At 60.1% G+C, this 16,321-nt stretch overlaps 1 protein-coding gene across 3 annotated transcripts in view; it reads right to left on the bottom strand.

The window, feature by feature from the left end:
* The window catches only part of GSG1L (GSG1 like), a 206,915-nt gene extending 194,744 nt beyond the window's left edge, over window positions 1–12,171 (bottom strand). For all 3 annotated transcript variants that reach the window (XM_047087874.1, XM_047087875.1, XM_047087876.1), the window contains exon 1: window positions 11,817–12,171. In XM_047087874.1, the coding sequence (XP_046943830.1) occupies window positions 11,817–12,171 (355 nt within the window). The remainder of the gene's footprint in view (window positions 1–11,816) is intronic.
* Window positions 12,172–16,321: the final 4,150 nt, after the last annotated feature.

Below are 16,321 nucleotides of genomic sequence, written 5' to 3'. Positions count from 1 at the left end.
GGTCATTTGTTGAGATGGGGCTGAGAAGGGCAGGGTGAGGGTGCAGTAGCCATTCCTGCGGCCACCAACCTTCCTGGCTCCCCGCTTCCTAGGCCCATGATAAGGCTGCAATCCTCCAGCCCCCCGAGGATGTTAGATGCGACCATGGGATTTGCTTTGACCAAATGGCAGGTGCCATTTCGAGGCAGAAACCCATCCCCCTCTCTGGCCTCAGCAGCCATGGCAGCCTGGAGGTGGAGCCTCTTTTATCTGGGTCCCCGATGAGGACAGCGTGAAACACACAGCCCGCCCCCCCCCCCCAGGTTGTTTGAACCTTCCCAGATTTGCAGGTGGTTATGGCAGCATGACCCAGCCCGCCCCCTGCTGGTGAGGGCAGGAAAGCAAGTGGTTGGTTTGGGGTTTGTTCGTTCCCTTCAAACCTCCAAGTGGAGGCAACTGCCGAGGGGTGACGGTGAGACTTGTGTCCACCCCTCCCAACTGTGCTCTGGGGAGGGTCTCTCTACCTCTGTGCTTCTTCCAGAACCACCCAGAAGAGCTCTCACGAGGCAAGGAGGGGGGTGCAGGGGGGGGGGACAAGTCTGGCAGCTGGAGGGGGGGGGCAGGGGACAGACAGGAGCAGGGAGTTAAGCCTCTCCCTCCCCTTTTCCAGAACTGGACCCCCCGGCAGAGAGCGCAGGGTGGAGAGAGGCCCCGGGGAGAAGGAAGGACAAATGGACACGGACAGAGGGGAGTGCAGGATCCACAAGTGTGTCCCACAGGCGACAGGGCACAGATCCAGCTGGCTTGCTGAGAAGCCGCCTCCCACATCCTGAGTTTCCTAGACTGTGAACGACTGATAAAAATAACGGGACAGTTTGGAGAGGCCCGGGGAGCCGGGATGAGCTGAAGCCCCCCAACACCAAGCTGCCCACTGCCACCAATAGGACACGGGCGGGGGAAGGAGGGAGAGTGGGTGAGGGTCTGGCCGGCTGCCTTGCCTTCCCCACGTGCCCAGGGCCAAGGGCGGAAGGCCTGGAAGGGCCGCCCCAGGCAGAGCCGCACATTCCGGGGCTCCAGGAAAAGAGCAGAGAAAGGGCCATATGGGCCCCTTCCTGCCTCCCCGGGCTGTCTCAGGCTCCCCTCGGCCTCTCCCCTGCAGCTCCTCAGGCCCGCTCCCCCCTTGTCATGTGGGTTTGTGCACACGTGTCTGTGTCTGCGTGTGCATCTGCGCATGTCCCCGGGTCCGTACCTCTCTCCCTCTGTGTCCCTTTGTCTCGCTCTGCCCCTCTCCACCCCACTCTACCTTCCTGTCGCCATCCCGGTCCAGTGCCACCGTGGACCCACTCCCTGGAAGGCTGGGACACAGGACAAGGCCCCCACAGCCATGGGCCGTCCCCCCCAGCTCTGCTCCCTGAGGCTGGAGCACAGACGCGGCCCTCGGGACCCCACCAGCAGGGAAGGGGGCAGGCCCTACATCCTATAACCAACTTATCCAAACAGTCTGGGCAGTTTGGGGCCAGGCCACCTTCCACACGTCGCCCGCATCGCCATCCAATTCTACAGTTCAGCTCCCCTGTTTTTGGAGCCGAGGGACTGTTTGGGGTCAGAGATACCGAGTCAATATCAACCAGGAATCCCTGGAAAGAACCAATCCCAGAGCTTGGTACCATCATTAGCCCCACTTTTCAGAAGCAGAAACTGAGGACCATGCTTCCTCTGAAAACTCGGAAGAGGAAAAACCTCTGCTTGCCGCGTTCTAAACCACTGTCTCCACCAGCGTCCCCACCCAAACCACAGGACAGGCCTGGGGACCATGGGCGCTCCCCACGGGCGGAGAGGGCGGTCTGGCCGCCTCCGCTCCCCCTGACTCACACACAGCCTGGCCCTCCCGGCAGCCCTCGGTGATCCGTTTTGGTTTGAGCGCTTCCAAGGCAGCGCACACATTCCCGGGGCGGTGAGACACTGGGTGTCAGCTCTCCGATCCAAAGGGATTTTGTCGCGTCCTCAGGACGGCTGCGATCTGCTCCTGGGGCACCTCAGTGGGAAGCTGAGCACTGTCTCTGATCTGCTCCGAGGTGCTCACTTTAGGATGAGACACACACATCGCAGAGACGCACAGAAATAAACGAAAAGGTCAACTCAGCGTTGAAGAGAAGAAGCCTCGGGACGAGACAGCAGCCAGGGCCGGGGCTTGATGAAGGCCTGCGGGCAGAGCAGAGACCTAGAGATACAGAGGAAGAGACTTCCAGGTGAGGGAATGGCAAGAGCGAACGCCCTGAGGTGGGAAATCAGCTTGGAGCGGCCAGAAATGCAGGGGGCCAGCCGGCCAGAGCAGGGTGAGGGGAAGGTGGTCCCGGAAGATAAGAGAGCTGGGGGCCGGCCCCGCCCCACACTCTGCAGAAGCCAGCGCCAGGCCTGCCTCAGTCCCAGATGCTAAATGACAGGGCTGACTCGGAACACAGGTGCCCACGCCCGCCGTGCTTCCAAAACCCCTGGGGAGCTGGTTAGAAGTACAGATTCCCAGACCCACAAAGCAAAAAGTCCAAGGGCGAGACCCTGGGCACCTGCATTTTAACAGGTTCCCTAGAAGAAACTGGGGCATAGCAAAGTTGGGGGACACCAGGAGAATCAGAGGGACGGGTCTCGGGGGACGGACCAAGGGGTGTGTTTAGGGGGTGCCTCTCTCTGGGATGCAGGCACATGGTTTCTGGAGCCCCAGAGCCCCAAACATTTAAGAACCTCTGAACTCAGGGCACGTGGGTGGCTCAGTCCATTGAGCACCTGACTCTCGATTTCAGCTCAGGTCACGATCTCACAGTTTGTGAGTTCGAGCCCTGCATCGGGCTCTGTGCTGTCAGCCCGGAGCCTGTTTGGGATCTTCTGTCTCACTCTCTCTGCCCCTCCCCCTGCTCAAAAATAAATAAACGTTAAAAGAAAGGAAGGAGAAGGACCTCTGAACTCAAGCACAGCTACAGCATCTTGGCTAAAAGAATGAGGCCAGGCATGAAGGGCACGGCCACAGACTCTCTGGGTTCCCAGATGTACCCCTGCTGCGTAAGCGTGTGAGGAGGGGCATCTCTGTTCTCACCTGACCGGCATCCACCACCCCTTTCCCTAGGGCCAGCCCCCCCGAGTCTGAGGAACGTCTGTGAAACAGTGATCGCTTTCATGGCCCCAACGCGTCACCCTTCCGTGTGTCCGTGCCTTTAGCCGTCACGACTCAGCAGCGCCCCCCACACACCGACTCCGGGCTCAGCCTGGTGACCGGCTTTGGCCAACGGGACCTAAGCAAGCACACGCGATGTGTGCAGAGGCTTGAAAGGCACTCCCGCGGCGTGGCTGGCTCCAGCTTTCACGTCTCGGATGCGACCGCGAGAACGTGCCCCAGCGAGCCCGGTGAAGGATGAGAGGCCCAGTGGCCCCCATCGTCTGAGCCCACAGCCAAACCACCTCGCAGCAGTGAGCCCAGCTCAGCCCAGCCAAAATCACTGAGCTACAGACTCGAGCTGAGCCAAGTGCCTGCAGCTGTATGTGGCTGAGGTGTGGCCATTGTTGTTACGCAGCATTACGTAGCAAGAGCTAACAGCTACACACCTCTCTCACTCTCAGAGCACGTGGTTTAAGCAAAGCTGTCCTCCTCTCCCGCCCCAGGGGCGTGACCACGTGACTAAGGGTGAGAGTGGAGGGACCAAGGCCTGGCCAACGCACACAGTCCAACCCCTTGGGCCACTCTGATTGGTTCAGGGGTGGGGACATAACCCAGTTGGTCCTCTGAGAACCAGGTCTGGGAGTTCCGTTCGGGAGGGACTTTGCCACGGGAGTTCCTGGAAGGACAAGAGGTTAAGTAAACTCAAAGCTTTCAGGAGAGTCAGCCTGAGAATGAAGCTAACCCAGAGGAGGGCGGAGCCGAGTGCTGGAAAGACACAAATTCTCAACAACCCTGCTTGACCCAGCCACGCTACGGACCTGAGCTCTTCTTACGAGACTTTCTATTTTTTTATTTATTTATTTTTTCTTTTAACGTTTATTTATTTTTGAGACAGAGAGAGACAGAGCATGAACGAGGGAGGGTCAGAGAGAGAGGGAGACACAGAATCTGAAACAGGCTCCAGGCTCTGAGCCATCAGCACAGAGCCCGACGCGGGGCTGGAACTCACGGACTGCGAGATCATGACCTGAGCCGAAGTCGGACGCTCAACCGACTGAGCCACCCAGGCACCTCACCAGACTTTCTATTAAGAGGGATCACAGGGGCGCCTGGCTGGTTCAGTTGGTAGAGCATGTGACTCTTGATCTCAGGGTTGTGAGTTTGAGCCCCATGTCTGGTGTAGAGATTAAAAAAAAAAAAAAATTCAGTATCTAAGAAAAAGAGAGACCATAGTTCCCTTGTTTTGCTTAAGACCATTTCAAACGAGTTTCTCTTGCTTGCAGTGACTCGAGGATTCCTGGCCAACAGAGTTCACTCCCCTTGGAATGTCTGCCCAAGCCCCATCCGTTCCCCGGGCCCCAAGTTCTGGTTCCCCTGCCCCACAGGACTGGCTGTGTTTCCTACACTCCCCTCCCAGCACACAGCAGACTGGACCAGCCTCGGCCACCTGCACCACGCCGTCCGGTCAGATCCTCAGGACCGAGAACCAACAGGCATGGAATCGGATCATGTCACTGGCAGAGCTCTGATCTAGAAATCGCCGACTGGCGAGAGGAGAGTTTACTCGCCCCCTCAGAAGGGGTTGCTTTGGGGTCCGCAGCGCAGGCCTCTTCTTTTTACTTGAATCGGTTCCCAAATTTTAACAATCCAGAGATCTCCTATAAAAACCGGGAGTTTTGACAAAATGGACAACGGGGCCCCACGCGGGCCCCCACCCTGCAACGAGAATGGTCGTCTGGGGCTCAGCAGCTGCCCCTGTAGCCGAGGGAGATGCCCCCAGCTCCCCACACCCCCCCGCCACTTCCTCTATGGCACTCTTGGGTTTCTGGGTTGGCCCCTGCGGGATTTTTGCCGGTGGGAGGACCCATCAACTCCAGCCTCCAGGAGCCTGGTGGCCCTGGCCCTGACCTGCCAGGCCTGGTGGTTGCATCTCCGCCTGGACACTGCAGGGGGCAGCAGCCCCTACGAAACCCGCCTTTTTCACACCGGGCTTGCGTCAGTTTCGGTCACCTGATACCAGAAGAGCTTAACCGCCAGGGTCCTGCGGGCAACACAGAGGCCCGAGGTCGTAGCCTCCCCGAAAGATGGTTCTGAACCTGGTGCCCTGGAATTCAAACAGGGGCCATGACCACACTGAGCCCCTCCGGCTCCTCACGGGGCCCCACGGAGCACTGTTTCCCAGGAGCAGAACAGAAGAGGGGGTGGCGAAGAAAGAGTGTCTGACAAGTCCGTGGGAATGACAGGTACAGAGCACTGGGCCCCTCGCTGCACACAGGAGCTCAGAGAAGTTCCTAGAATCCCAAATGCATTCAGCACATAGTCATTGATCCCTTACTAAGGACCGGTTCGTCTCAGTCCCAGAATATGGCGTTCTGTGAAACGGACCAAGTCCTGCCTCCGTGGAGCTGGCATGTGACAGGGGAGAGAGATAATAAAGAAGATAAGTGAGTGTGCTATGTAGTGCGTAAATGCAATGACAGCAATGAGGGGGAATAAGGTGGGAGGAAAGAGCAGGGGGCGGGGAGGTCGCAGACTGAGAGGGCGTGGTCAGGGAAGGCCTCGTGGGAAAGAGGCCATTTGGGCCCAGACCCACCTGAGAAGGGAGGGAGCCCCGCGGACATCTGGGAGAAAGAGTCCTCAGGTGGCAGGAACAGCAAGTACAAAGGCCCTGGGGCAGGAGGGTGTTGGCCTGTTCAAGGGCCAGCAAAGAGGCTGTTGCGGTGAGGCAGAGGAGAAAGAGGGTGGAGTCAGAGAGGCCATGTGGGTATATCACGGCCAGCCTCAGGCCCTGGAAGTCGTTGGCCCTGAATCTGAGTGAGACCCACTGCACAGGAGGGCCCTGCCCAGAATGGGGAGGTGATCTGACTTGCGGCTTCACTCCTGGGTGGAAAGCAGGGGGCCGAGGGGGCAGAAGCAGAGAGCCCGGGGAGGGGCTACTGGCCTAGTCCAGGGGAGGGGAGCCAGGGCACGGGCCACAGGTCCTGGTCAGCAAGGGCTGGATTCTGAATGAAGAGCCATCAGGACCCGCTAGCGGACGAGACGGGGATGTGAGAACCGAGGCTCCGAGGAGGAACCCCAGGCCTGGGGCCTGAGCCCTGGAAGGTGGCGAGTCGTGTCCCCGGGGAGGAGGTGGATGGGGTGGGGGGTGGCCCGCGGCCCCCCCTGCCGGAAGGGGCAGCTCCCACTGCCGTAGGACCCTCGGGCCCGGTGTTCACAGACACGCCAGGCTTTTGAGGAAAGCCATAAATCCAGATGTTTCTGTGAAGCGTCTCAATTTTCAAACGTTGGCAACTCATTCAGAGGCTGTAAACACTGCAGGGCCAAACAAAACAGATGGACAGTTCAGATGGGACCCGCGGGCCATGGGTCGGCAGCCTCTGCCACGGGGTCGATCACAGCCAGCGTGGTTATGGAGTGCTTGCTGGGCCCGCGTTATCGGCTTCAACTCCAGCAGGGCTAGAGTGAGGCAGCTATTATAATCCCTGTGTCCCAGCCAAGGAAACTGAGGCCCAACGAAGGCGAACCCCTAACCAAGGCCACGTAGCAGGCGAGTCATGGTGCGGGGGCTGGAGCCCGGACTGTCTGTCCCCGAAGCCTGTCATCAAGAGGTGTTCTGTTGCCCTTGATGGACGTCACCAGCCAGACCAAACAAGAAGAAAACAAAAACACACAAAAAACCCGTCATCTCACGCATGAGGGAAGAAAAGACCAGAGAGTGAGGGAGTGTGACTTATCCAAGGTCACTCAGCACTGGAGTGACCTCGGGGTCTGGACTCAAACCTGGGGCTTATGACTCCCCGGGCAATGCTTTCTGGGCGAGAGCCAGGTTCTAGAACCTTCTGGCTGGGTGCACATCCCGGCTCTGCCACCTGGTAGCTGCGTGACCTTGAGCAAGTCACCTCATCTCTCTGTGCCCCAGAAAATAGGTGTAACCCTGGCACTAGGTTGTCATCAAGCTGTTATGGAAATGCAAGGAAATGACACTGGTCTATGGGACCTTTCAAAGTCCGTATCTTCGCCCACCAGACGGTCCTAACACAAAGCCCATCCACCTGTTACCCCAATGCACTCCCAGCACTAGAAGCCCGCTCTTGGGGGGCACCATATCTGTGCTCATACTCGTGAAGGAGGCAGAGACATAATTGAAGGGAGCAGACAGAAGGGCTAGGGTTTCTGTAGAAAAGGGGAAGCAAGAAAGGCGTAGAAGGTCAGCTAAGGGCTTTCTCCTCCTAAGAATGGCCTCACCCCACACGCACCGGGGTGTGTAAGGGGGCGGGGGGCGCTGCGTGTCGTGGGCACCTCAGTGAAAGGGAAGGGGTCCCCGGTTGACCCCCTGACTCACTGCAGGGTAAGAAGACACTTAGAGCCGAAGAAAGAGCAGCGGCCGTAACAACCGCCACCATTCACCCCACAAATGTTTGCTGAGCACCTGCCAGTGTTCTGAGCACTAAGGGACCCGCGGTGAACGATGCAGAGAAACTCAACCGCCAACTTCTTGGAGCTGGTGGGCACCACTGAGGAGGAGTCGGTGGCGAGGGCTAGAGGAAAACTCAAGCAGGAAACAGGTGGGGGAGATCGATTTTGCACTGGGGGCTCAGAGCGAGCTCAGCAAGCTTGAAGAAGTTTCCAGAACTAGTCTTGCGGCCATCCAGGGGACAAGCATTTCAGGCAGAGGGAAGGACCAGCACAAAGGGTCTGAGTGTGCCTGGTTTTGAGGGTGGGTGTGACCACGATTGGGGGTGGGGAGCAGGAGAAGAACCCAGAGAAGTAGCACGGCCGGGGAAGGGCCACGGGAGGACGTGGCTTTGACTCTGAGAGTGGGGCCGCCGGAGGGGGCCGCACGAAGGTGGGTGAGGATCTGGCGGTTACTCTGGGGCTGGGGGGAGAGCAGACTGAGGGCCGAGGGGGGTCAACGGGGGAAGCAGGGCGACGGCTGCAGAAGTCCACGGGAGAGACGCGGGGGCTCAGACGGGGTGACGGCACTCGGAGGTGGCAAGGGGCACTCACACAGCACCTCCCCCGCGCTATTTCACAGAACACCCCCGCCTCCAACAAGCGCTACCTGCCCGGATCCCCAGTCTGCAGGGCAGCAAACTGAGGCTCTTGCCCAAACCACACTGCCAACAGGAAACTCGAGAAACTTCCATCTTTCACAAAAGAGAATGGGCATCTGTCCACCCATCCCAGGGGACAGAGTGGGTCTAGAGGCGAACAACAGCATCCTCCTCCTGTCCCTCCCTCTGTCTGGCTGCCTCAGGCCCACCTCCCTCCAGGCATCCTGGCCAGCGGCCCCATTGGTCTTCTGAGTCACCTACTTCCTCAGGTTCAAGCACGGGCCTGACGAAGTCCAGCCTCACCTGTGCTCTCCCTGCTGGCACAACCACACCCCCGCCAGCCCATCTCCCTTCCCCTAGTCACTATTGCTTTTCCAGGCCTTTACTCCGCTGCCCCCACCCCCCAGAACGCCTCCAACGGCAACCACCCAGCCCTTCTGAGCATCGATTCCAGAGGAGAAAACCAATTGGCATGAAGGGCTCGGGGTAATTCTGTGTCAAGGCCACGCTCCCTTTCTGTTTGTTGAAGGAGGTCGATGCTCCTTCTTGGACGGAGAAAAGCTTTCTTTGTGCCCAGTCTGGTGAAATTGTGTCTGTTTAGGACAGGCTGCAGTCTTCTTTGTGAACGCGGTGGATTTTTTTTTTTTTCATGTGGGTAAAAGGGCTTATTAGATTTCCCTGTGGCTGCCCAGAGTGGGGAGAGGCTTTTCTGGGCACAGAAGGAAATGACCGAACAGGCGTTGGAGACGAAGGAGCAGTTCGCAGCTGCCTCTCATGGAGAGGTCAGGGTTTTGTGGTCGGTGTTTTCACTGGGGGAAACGTAAAAATGCTGGGAAGGAAAGAAGGCCTTCCCCATAGTTTGGGGCAGGAGGGAAGGAAGACAGTCCTCAAGGCGATGCCTCGGGGGTGGGGGGAGAGGGGGGCAGGATTTTGTTGGGGGGGGGGGCTTTTGGACGCTTTCTTCCTCTTCGAGCAAAAAGCAAATTAAAAAATGGTCACCGAACGCAGAAGAAAGGTTGTCATGGCAACAAAAGTTTGAGGCCAGGTACTTCCTGACATCCTTTCAAGACCACAGAGGTGGAGAGGCGGGATTTGGGCACGGTGGGATCAGCCAGGGAAACCATCCAAGCCGGCTCAGACCTCCCAAATTTCTCACCGGCGGCGCTGACAGGCTGATAACTATTTTCTGAGCTCTCGGGGAGGAAAATGGTGATTTTCTGGGAGGGGAGATCTCTAGCCAACAGCGATCAAGAGAAAAGAGAAAACTGTGGGTTTGTTTTGTTGACCCAACAAACGAACCACCCATGTGTTCATAGACAGAGGACTGGGGATGAAGGTCTTAGGCTGAGTGCCCCCCCTCTCAAATGATGCCTGTCTCGGACTCCTCAACTGTATCATTCTCTTCCCTTATCACTTCGCCCTGATCTCTTTCTGCCCCAGAGAAGGCCATCCAGACCCCCTCGCCAGCTGGGGCGCCTGGCCAAAAAAAAAAAAAAACCTCTCCGAACCCCCAATTCCTCATCTGAAAAGTGGGCCCCCTAAAAGGTGCTGGCAAGGAGTCAACCAGATCCGGCAGGTGAGAAGCTTCCACAGTGCCCGGTGTACTTGAAGGGCTCGATAAATGCAAGCTAACACGACTTTAAATGTTGTTCAACTAATAATTTTTAAAGCTGCTCGGGCTTCAACATCCTGTGTCAAGCCCTGGATGAAAGACACAGGGAAGTAACTACAAGCGGCGGGGCTGTGACCTTCAGGGAGAGGCCAGGGGAGACCTCAGGGAAGAGGCTCCAGGGCCAGGACACCCCGTGGAGGCGGGGGCCGGACAACTCCAGAGACACAGCGTGGTATCTTTAAGTACGTGCACAGAGAAGGCACAAGGAGGCTGTGTTTCTGCACAAAGGAGAAACTTGGTGGCAGGCCGAGGTGACAAGCGGGGTTCACCCCAAAAGGCGCAGATGTTCCCCAGGACGAGGCATTAGGAGGCCTCCGTGGAAGAGGTCAGGGTCGGACTGTCGGAAAGCAGAACAAACAGCGAGCGTCTGGCAAACGGCTAGGTCCACGCAGGTGGTCACAGAAAAGTTCAGCGGGGCACCCCCGGAGGCAGGGCAGAGCAGGCGGCACCCCCAGGAAACCTCTGGTTTCCCCTTCCAGGGTCTCATCCAATGTTAACCCCACAGAGACATATTGATGGCCTACTATGCATCGGGACACCGCCCAGAAGCTGGGGATGACGGTGAACCAGGCAGCCCAGGCCCTGCCCTCACAGTGACATCCTGTGGAGACAGGGGACGGGCCGCTAGTGACCAGAGGCAGGCTCTGGACGTTTTCAGGTTGTGCCAAGCGCGACAAAGGAGATAAAAGGTGGTGATGAGAGGCAGTCAGGAAGACCCTGCCTCCAAAGGGGGTGGGGAGGCCTCCCCTCCACAAGACCCTGCCTGGGAAGGGGCAGGAAATCCCCCCCCCCCCCGAACTGGGAAGCAGCCACCAGGGGAGACTGGGGAAGGGGATTCCAGGCGGAGGGAGCAGCCTCTTCGGGCTGATTTGACGCCTTCTCTCTGTCCTTTAAGACAACCAGTCAGGCCAATGGCTGATTGGGGCAAACTCCGCCGTCGCCCACCCCATCTACATCTGAGCGCACACATACACCGTCCGCACGGAAGGGCTGTGCATGCACACACTTTTCACCTTGGGGAAAGAGGTCAAGTCACTCCAGACGGTCCCTACGCCCGGACTTAGAGCAACATGGTCTGGGAGGTACCCGCTGCTGTGGCCCAGCACCCCCCCCCCAACACACACACACACACACACAGCCTCACGGCGGGTCTCAGGGGCACTCCCTCCGACCTGGCTGCCCCGGGCGGACCCGGGAAGAGGTGCGGTGCGGGGCAAAGGGAGCACTTTGATCTGCCTCCTGAAAAGTCACCCCCTCCCCCCCCACCCAGTTCTGATCGGAGCCGTCCCGCTTTCCCGCCGCCTCGCCCCCCTCCCGTCGCATCCTTTCCCGGGCGGGGGCAGGGGGGCCAGAACACCAAGGGGGCTCCCCGCCGGGAACCCACCGGGCTCCTCCCGTCCCCCCCCCCCACCCCCCGACTCTCGTGCTTCCCGAGCCCCGTCTGGGAGAACGACCCCGTCGGCTCCCGGCTCCGGGGATCCGCGGGGAGTGGGGGGCTCACGGCAGCAGTCGGTGCGCCCTCCCCGCGGCGGGCCGGGCCGGGAGGGGGCGGCCGGTGCCCCGCGAACGAAGGCGGGGGAGGGGGCGCGCCCGGAGACGACTTCTGGCGCGGAGGGGAACGCGCGCCCCGCCGACCGGCCACCGCGCTAGGTGCCCGGGAGACGCGCCTCCCCAGGGCGCGGCGACGTCCCCAAAGGCGCCCGGGGCGCTCGGAAAGGGCAGCGGCCGCGCGGGGAGCCCCGGGGTCGGCGGCGCGTCCCGGACGCCCCCCCCCACCCGCCCCCCGGGCCCGCCCCCGCGCGCTCCCCGCCCCCCGGGCGTGCAGCCGAGCCCTGCCGAGCGCGGGGCCCCTCGCCCGGCCGCGGGGAGGGAGCGCGCGGGGCTGGGGCTCGGGCCGCGGGGGGCCGCGCAAGCCCCGGGAGGGGGGCCGGGAGCCGAGCCGCCGGCGCCGCCGCTCACTCACCGAGCCCGCCGAGCTCCTCCTCGCACGAGTACCAGATGCCGGTGTGGAAATTCCTGAAGAGGAAGCGGTCGTCGCCCGTCTCCCAGCTGTAGAGCGCGCCGCCAGGGGGGCCGTTCCCCGCGGCGGCGGCGGCGGCGGCGGCGGCGGCGGCGGCGGGGGCGGCGGTGCCGTTGGCCGTGGCGTTGGCGCCCGAGTTGGGGCAGTTGGCGCGCCCGCCCTGGCCGCAGCCGGGCTTGGGGACCCGCTGCGTGCCCTGGCACCAGTGCGTGGTGAGGAAGGCGGTGGTAGCGAAGAGCAGCGCCAGCAGGTTCAGGGCCACGGCCAGGAGCGCTCGGCCGCGGCGGCTCGTCTTCATGCCGCCCGCGCCGCCGGGGAGCTCCGCGCGCGAAGTTGGCAGCCGGCGCCCCGCGTCAGCGGCCGCTGCCCGCCGCGCCCCGGGGCTCGGGCGCCTTGGATCGGCGGCGGAGGACGCCGCGCGGGCCCATGCCCTCCCCCGCCCCGGGGTGAGGGCGCGGCGCGGGGAGCGCGGGGGGCGCGGGGGGCGGGCGGCAGCGGCCGAGCGGCTCCGGCGCGCCCGGAGCCCGGAGCGCGAGTGCACCTCGGCGAGGAGCCGCTGGAGCCTGGCAGCGGCCACGGCGCAGGGACGCGCGCCCCTCCGTGGGGAGACACCTGCAGGCGGCCGGCGACACTGTTCCGGCGCCCGCCCTAAGCAGGGAGAGGGGGCGCCCCAAGCCGGGCGCGGGCGGGGGACCCGGAGAGAAGGGACGCCCCCAAGGAGCCCGGCACCCGATTGGAGGGGCTGGGAAGCAAGGAGAACGCCAGGCAACGTGCTCTCTGAGAAAGAGGCTCCTCGCGAGGGACGTGGGGCAGCAAAACCGGCCAGGAGGGGGCATCCCCTTCAAGACCCGGAGAGGCCCTGCCCTGGGGAGGAAAGGGTAGAGCGTGCCCGGTTCCGCAAGAGGGACAAGGACCGGCAGGAGGGAGCCCCAGGAAGGAGTCCCGAAGGGTCAGAGCTGCAAAGTTTTCTGCGCTTCCCAAAGCTTCAGGCTTCAGGGAGCTTCAGGCTCGGACCTCGAGTCCCAGGACCCATCCGAAGGGGCGTCCCACCAGGAATGCTGGGTGGGAGAGTCTTTGGGGCTTGTGCTTTCCCTGGGGGCCGCCCAGGGGGCCTTAGACTGTGTAAGCCAACAGGAAGCGCTTCTCTGGCAGGATGAAGCTAGAGTCACCCGGGCTCTCTATTATGGCTCGGAAGGACAAGCACGGTGGCAAAGAAGTGTCGTGAATGACAAGTGAGGCTTCCTCCTGCGGGCCATCCCCGCCTGAGATCCTGAGCAGCATGACCCAAGGTGGTCTAGACACGAGGTTGTTGGAGTTGCTAGGTAAGGATGCCCTGCAGAGGCCGCCAACCCAGAAACTTGACGGTTGGGGTCGGGGCAGAATGGTCAAGAATGCCGACCGTGGGGCCGGGCAGCTCCGGGGCTCCACCAGCCGTGGGCTTTGAACAAGTCGTCGCACCTCTCTGGGGCTCTTGTAATGAGATGATGCAAAAAAAAAAAAAAAAAAAAAAAGCATTTGGCACGTAGTAGGTGCTCAGTAAATGCTAGCCACTGCGATTAACATCTGAACCAAGACCCATGGGCCACATTGGCACAAACCTTTTCGGGATCTCCTGTGCAGTGGGATTGCCCGACTGTGAGCACGCCCGTCCCCGCCTCTGCTCTAAGATGACCTGAACTTCCTTCACACCAGCAGTGCATGGGGCCCAGATGCCCAGGGTGTACATCAATTAATTGCATGTTGATTGCAAGAGCTCCTTTGAATTCTGCCCAAGCTGAGAACTGTTGTGGCACGGCTTGCAGAGTTCAAGGTTAACAGATTGTGAATTGCCTTTCTCTGCTAGGTGAACCTGTGCTCCCTGTCAGCCGCTGCTACTCTGCCCCCGGGGGCCGGTGACAGTAAGTGTGGGCAATGTCCCCGGCAGGAGGAACTCCTATGAACCATGGCCAGGGGTCTCCAGGGATCTTGTTCATGAGATCCCTTTTCGAAGCATTCCCAAGTGTTTTTGACAAAGAGGATCTCCGTGCAATACGGATGGAGTTGAGGGTATTGGTTGACGGAGAAAATACATCATGGCCAAAAAGTTGCAAGGACTTCAGTGTCCCTTTTAAACAGGCATGCAATATTCATCACAGGAGTATCTGTACGCATTTGAAAATCAGTGCCTCCGAGAGAGGCTTGTGACGGCGGTTGGCGTGCGTGTGGCCGGGACTCGGTGACCTACAGGCTGGAAACTCTGTCCCGGGCATTCAGAGCCGGCAGATGCCAACTGAAATATGTCTCAGGGACCACACTGTTTTCAGAAATACCCAGAGGAAGCCCAGAGGGATTTGAAATTTCCATCTAAGACACTCGTCCACTCCTTGAGCACCCACTGGATGTTCAGAACCAGGGAGAGAAGAGAACGTGAACATTAATACCTATGGATGTAGGGCACGCAAAGTGTTAAAAGCCAAGGGGACAAAGAAAGCAGGGAGGGGGCGAGAAGTGAGGGTAGCAGGTTGTGAGTTTTTAAATCGGGGTTTCAAGGAGACCCCACAGGGAAGGTGACATTGGAGCAAAGACTTGAAGGAGGGTGGGAGCAAGCCATGGGGATATCCCAGGAAAGGAGGTTATAGGAAGAGGGAGCCACCAGTGCAAAGGCCTTGAGGTAGGGTGATAACTCAGAGAGCAGTATGGCCCGAGCCGATTTGGGGGGGCGGTGAGGCGGGGGGAGTGGAGAACAGCAGAAAACAAGGTTGCAGAGGTGATGGGGAGAGGGTGAGCGATCATGGTCTGGACAGACCCTTACGAGGACGATGGCATTTACCCCGAGTAGGGCGGAAGCCTCAAGCGGCTCTGAGCAGAAGGGAGACGTGATCTGACTTAGGATATAACAGGACCTCTCTGGCTGCTGGGTTAAGAAGGGTGGAAACCTAGAGACCGCCTAGGGGCTAGTGAGTAAATCCAGGCCAAGGTAACGCCAGTGGCTCAGCCCAGGGTGGTGGCAAGGAGGTTCAGGGTCAATTTTCAACGCAGATCCAACAAGATATGTTCAAGGATCAACCACAGGGCGTGAAAGGCAAAGCTGCCATTTGCTGAGACAGCTTGGGAGAGGCAGATCTGGGGCCACACGGGGAAGATTAGAAATTCTGGATGATTCCACCCCGGGCCTTATGCTTGAGGTGCAGGTAACGACAATAGGTAGAGGTAATGCCACCTCGTGTGCCTGCACAGCCTTCCAGAAATGAATGGAAAGTCATCAGGCCGCCCCTTGGAGAGGATGGGTGTTTTCAAAGAGCCATTGACAGTTGAAATCCCCTTGACCGTGGCCAGGTGTTAAAGAAAATTCAGTCCCGACCCTTGTTAAAGAGGGTTAGGCACGCTCTCTTTATTCAAGGGGCCACAGCAATGGGGGGCTGGCCTGAGGGGAGACAGGGGCGGGGGGGTGCTCAGCTCTGAGCACAGTCAGGAAAAGAGGGGATGCGTGGCCCGAGGAGCAAGTGGGGGTCAGGGGGAGAAGGTGTCCAGGGTGGGGATGAGGAATCTGGGTTCCAAGGGAGAGGGATTCTTGCTCAGCTGACCCGGTGGGATCCTTGCTAAAAGGGGACTAACCAGGCCAAGGACAGAGCCCAAGGTCAGGGCCTGGTTAGGAATCGGGCTCAGAGGGGCCTGACTCTGCTTTGGTCAAGGAGAGTCTATGTCAGGGGCGAGTGCAGGTGGGATTTGTTTAGGAGGCCGCAAATGTGGGCCCAAGGCCCCGGTGGCCCTCTCTTGGGCCACCGCTGTAGGTCAAGGCCTCCTGTTTCCCTGCTGTCCCCCAGCCTGCCCCCGCCGCAGCCATCCAGCCCAGCCTCTCTGCTTACCCTCCTCTGAGTAACCCCCTCCCCCCACTGCCTGCCCCAGGACAAAGTCTAAAGGCTGTCCCAGGTCCTCCCAGGTCTCCCAGAGCCTTCCAGGCTCGAGCCCCTTTGCCCGCTCGCTCCTCCCACTGCCCCAAACCACTTTGCAGTTCCCAGCAGGCCAGTCAGACCAGACTCTAGATGTCTGCCTGCCCTCCTCCCTCTGCTGGATGCCCTTGCTCTCCTCTTCTGGGGTGTCCTTCAAAGTGCGGTGGAAACATCACTCCCCGCAGAGCCTTCCCTGGCCCGGCCCAGCCTTCCTCCCAGCTGTGAGGCCCGTGTCTGCACCTGTCTCCCTGACAGGCCTGGGGGCCCCTCAAGGTGACCCCGCACTGACGGCCTGCGGGCCAATCTGGCCCATGAGTCTGTTTCGTTCGGCCTGCGTGGACTTGCCTCCACGGTGTGTTCAATTTTCATGAGTTACCAACGTTTAATAATCATGAGATTTCGTATACAAATCGAGATAGACTTCCAGCTGCTCTTGCGAGATCGAATGACACTGGGTCTGCATCTTTGCCTGGTAACCACTGGCAAAAGTGTCTGTACAGGGGGCCACGGGGGGGGGGC

Source organism: Lynx rufus, unplaced genomic scaffold (genome assembly GCF_022079265.1).
Source record: "Lynx rufus isolate CCGP_SWC_20201006 ecotype Redwood Valley unplaced genomic scaffold, mLynRuf1.p SCAF_23, whole genome shotgun sequence".
NCBI classification, from domain to species: domain Eukaryota; kingdom Metazoa; phylum Chordata; class Mammalia; order Carnivora; family Felidae; genus Lynx; species Lynx rufus.
Note: the sequence above shows the minus strand (reverse complement) of the source record. Positions and strands in the feature narration are given on the sequence as shown.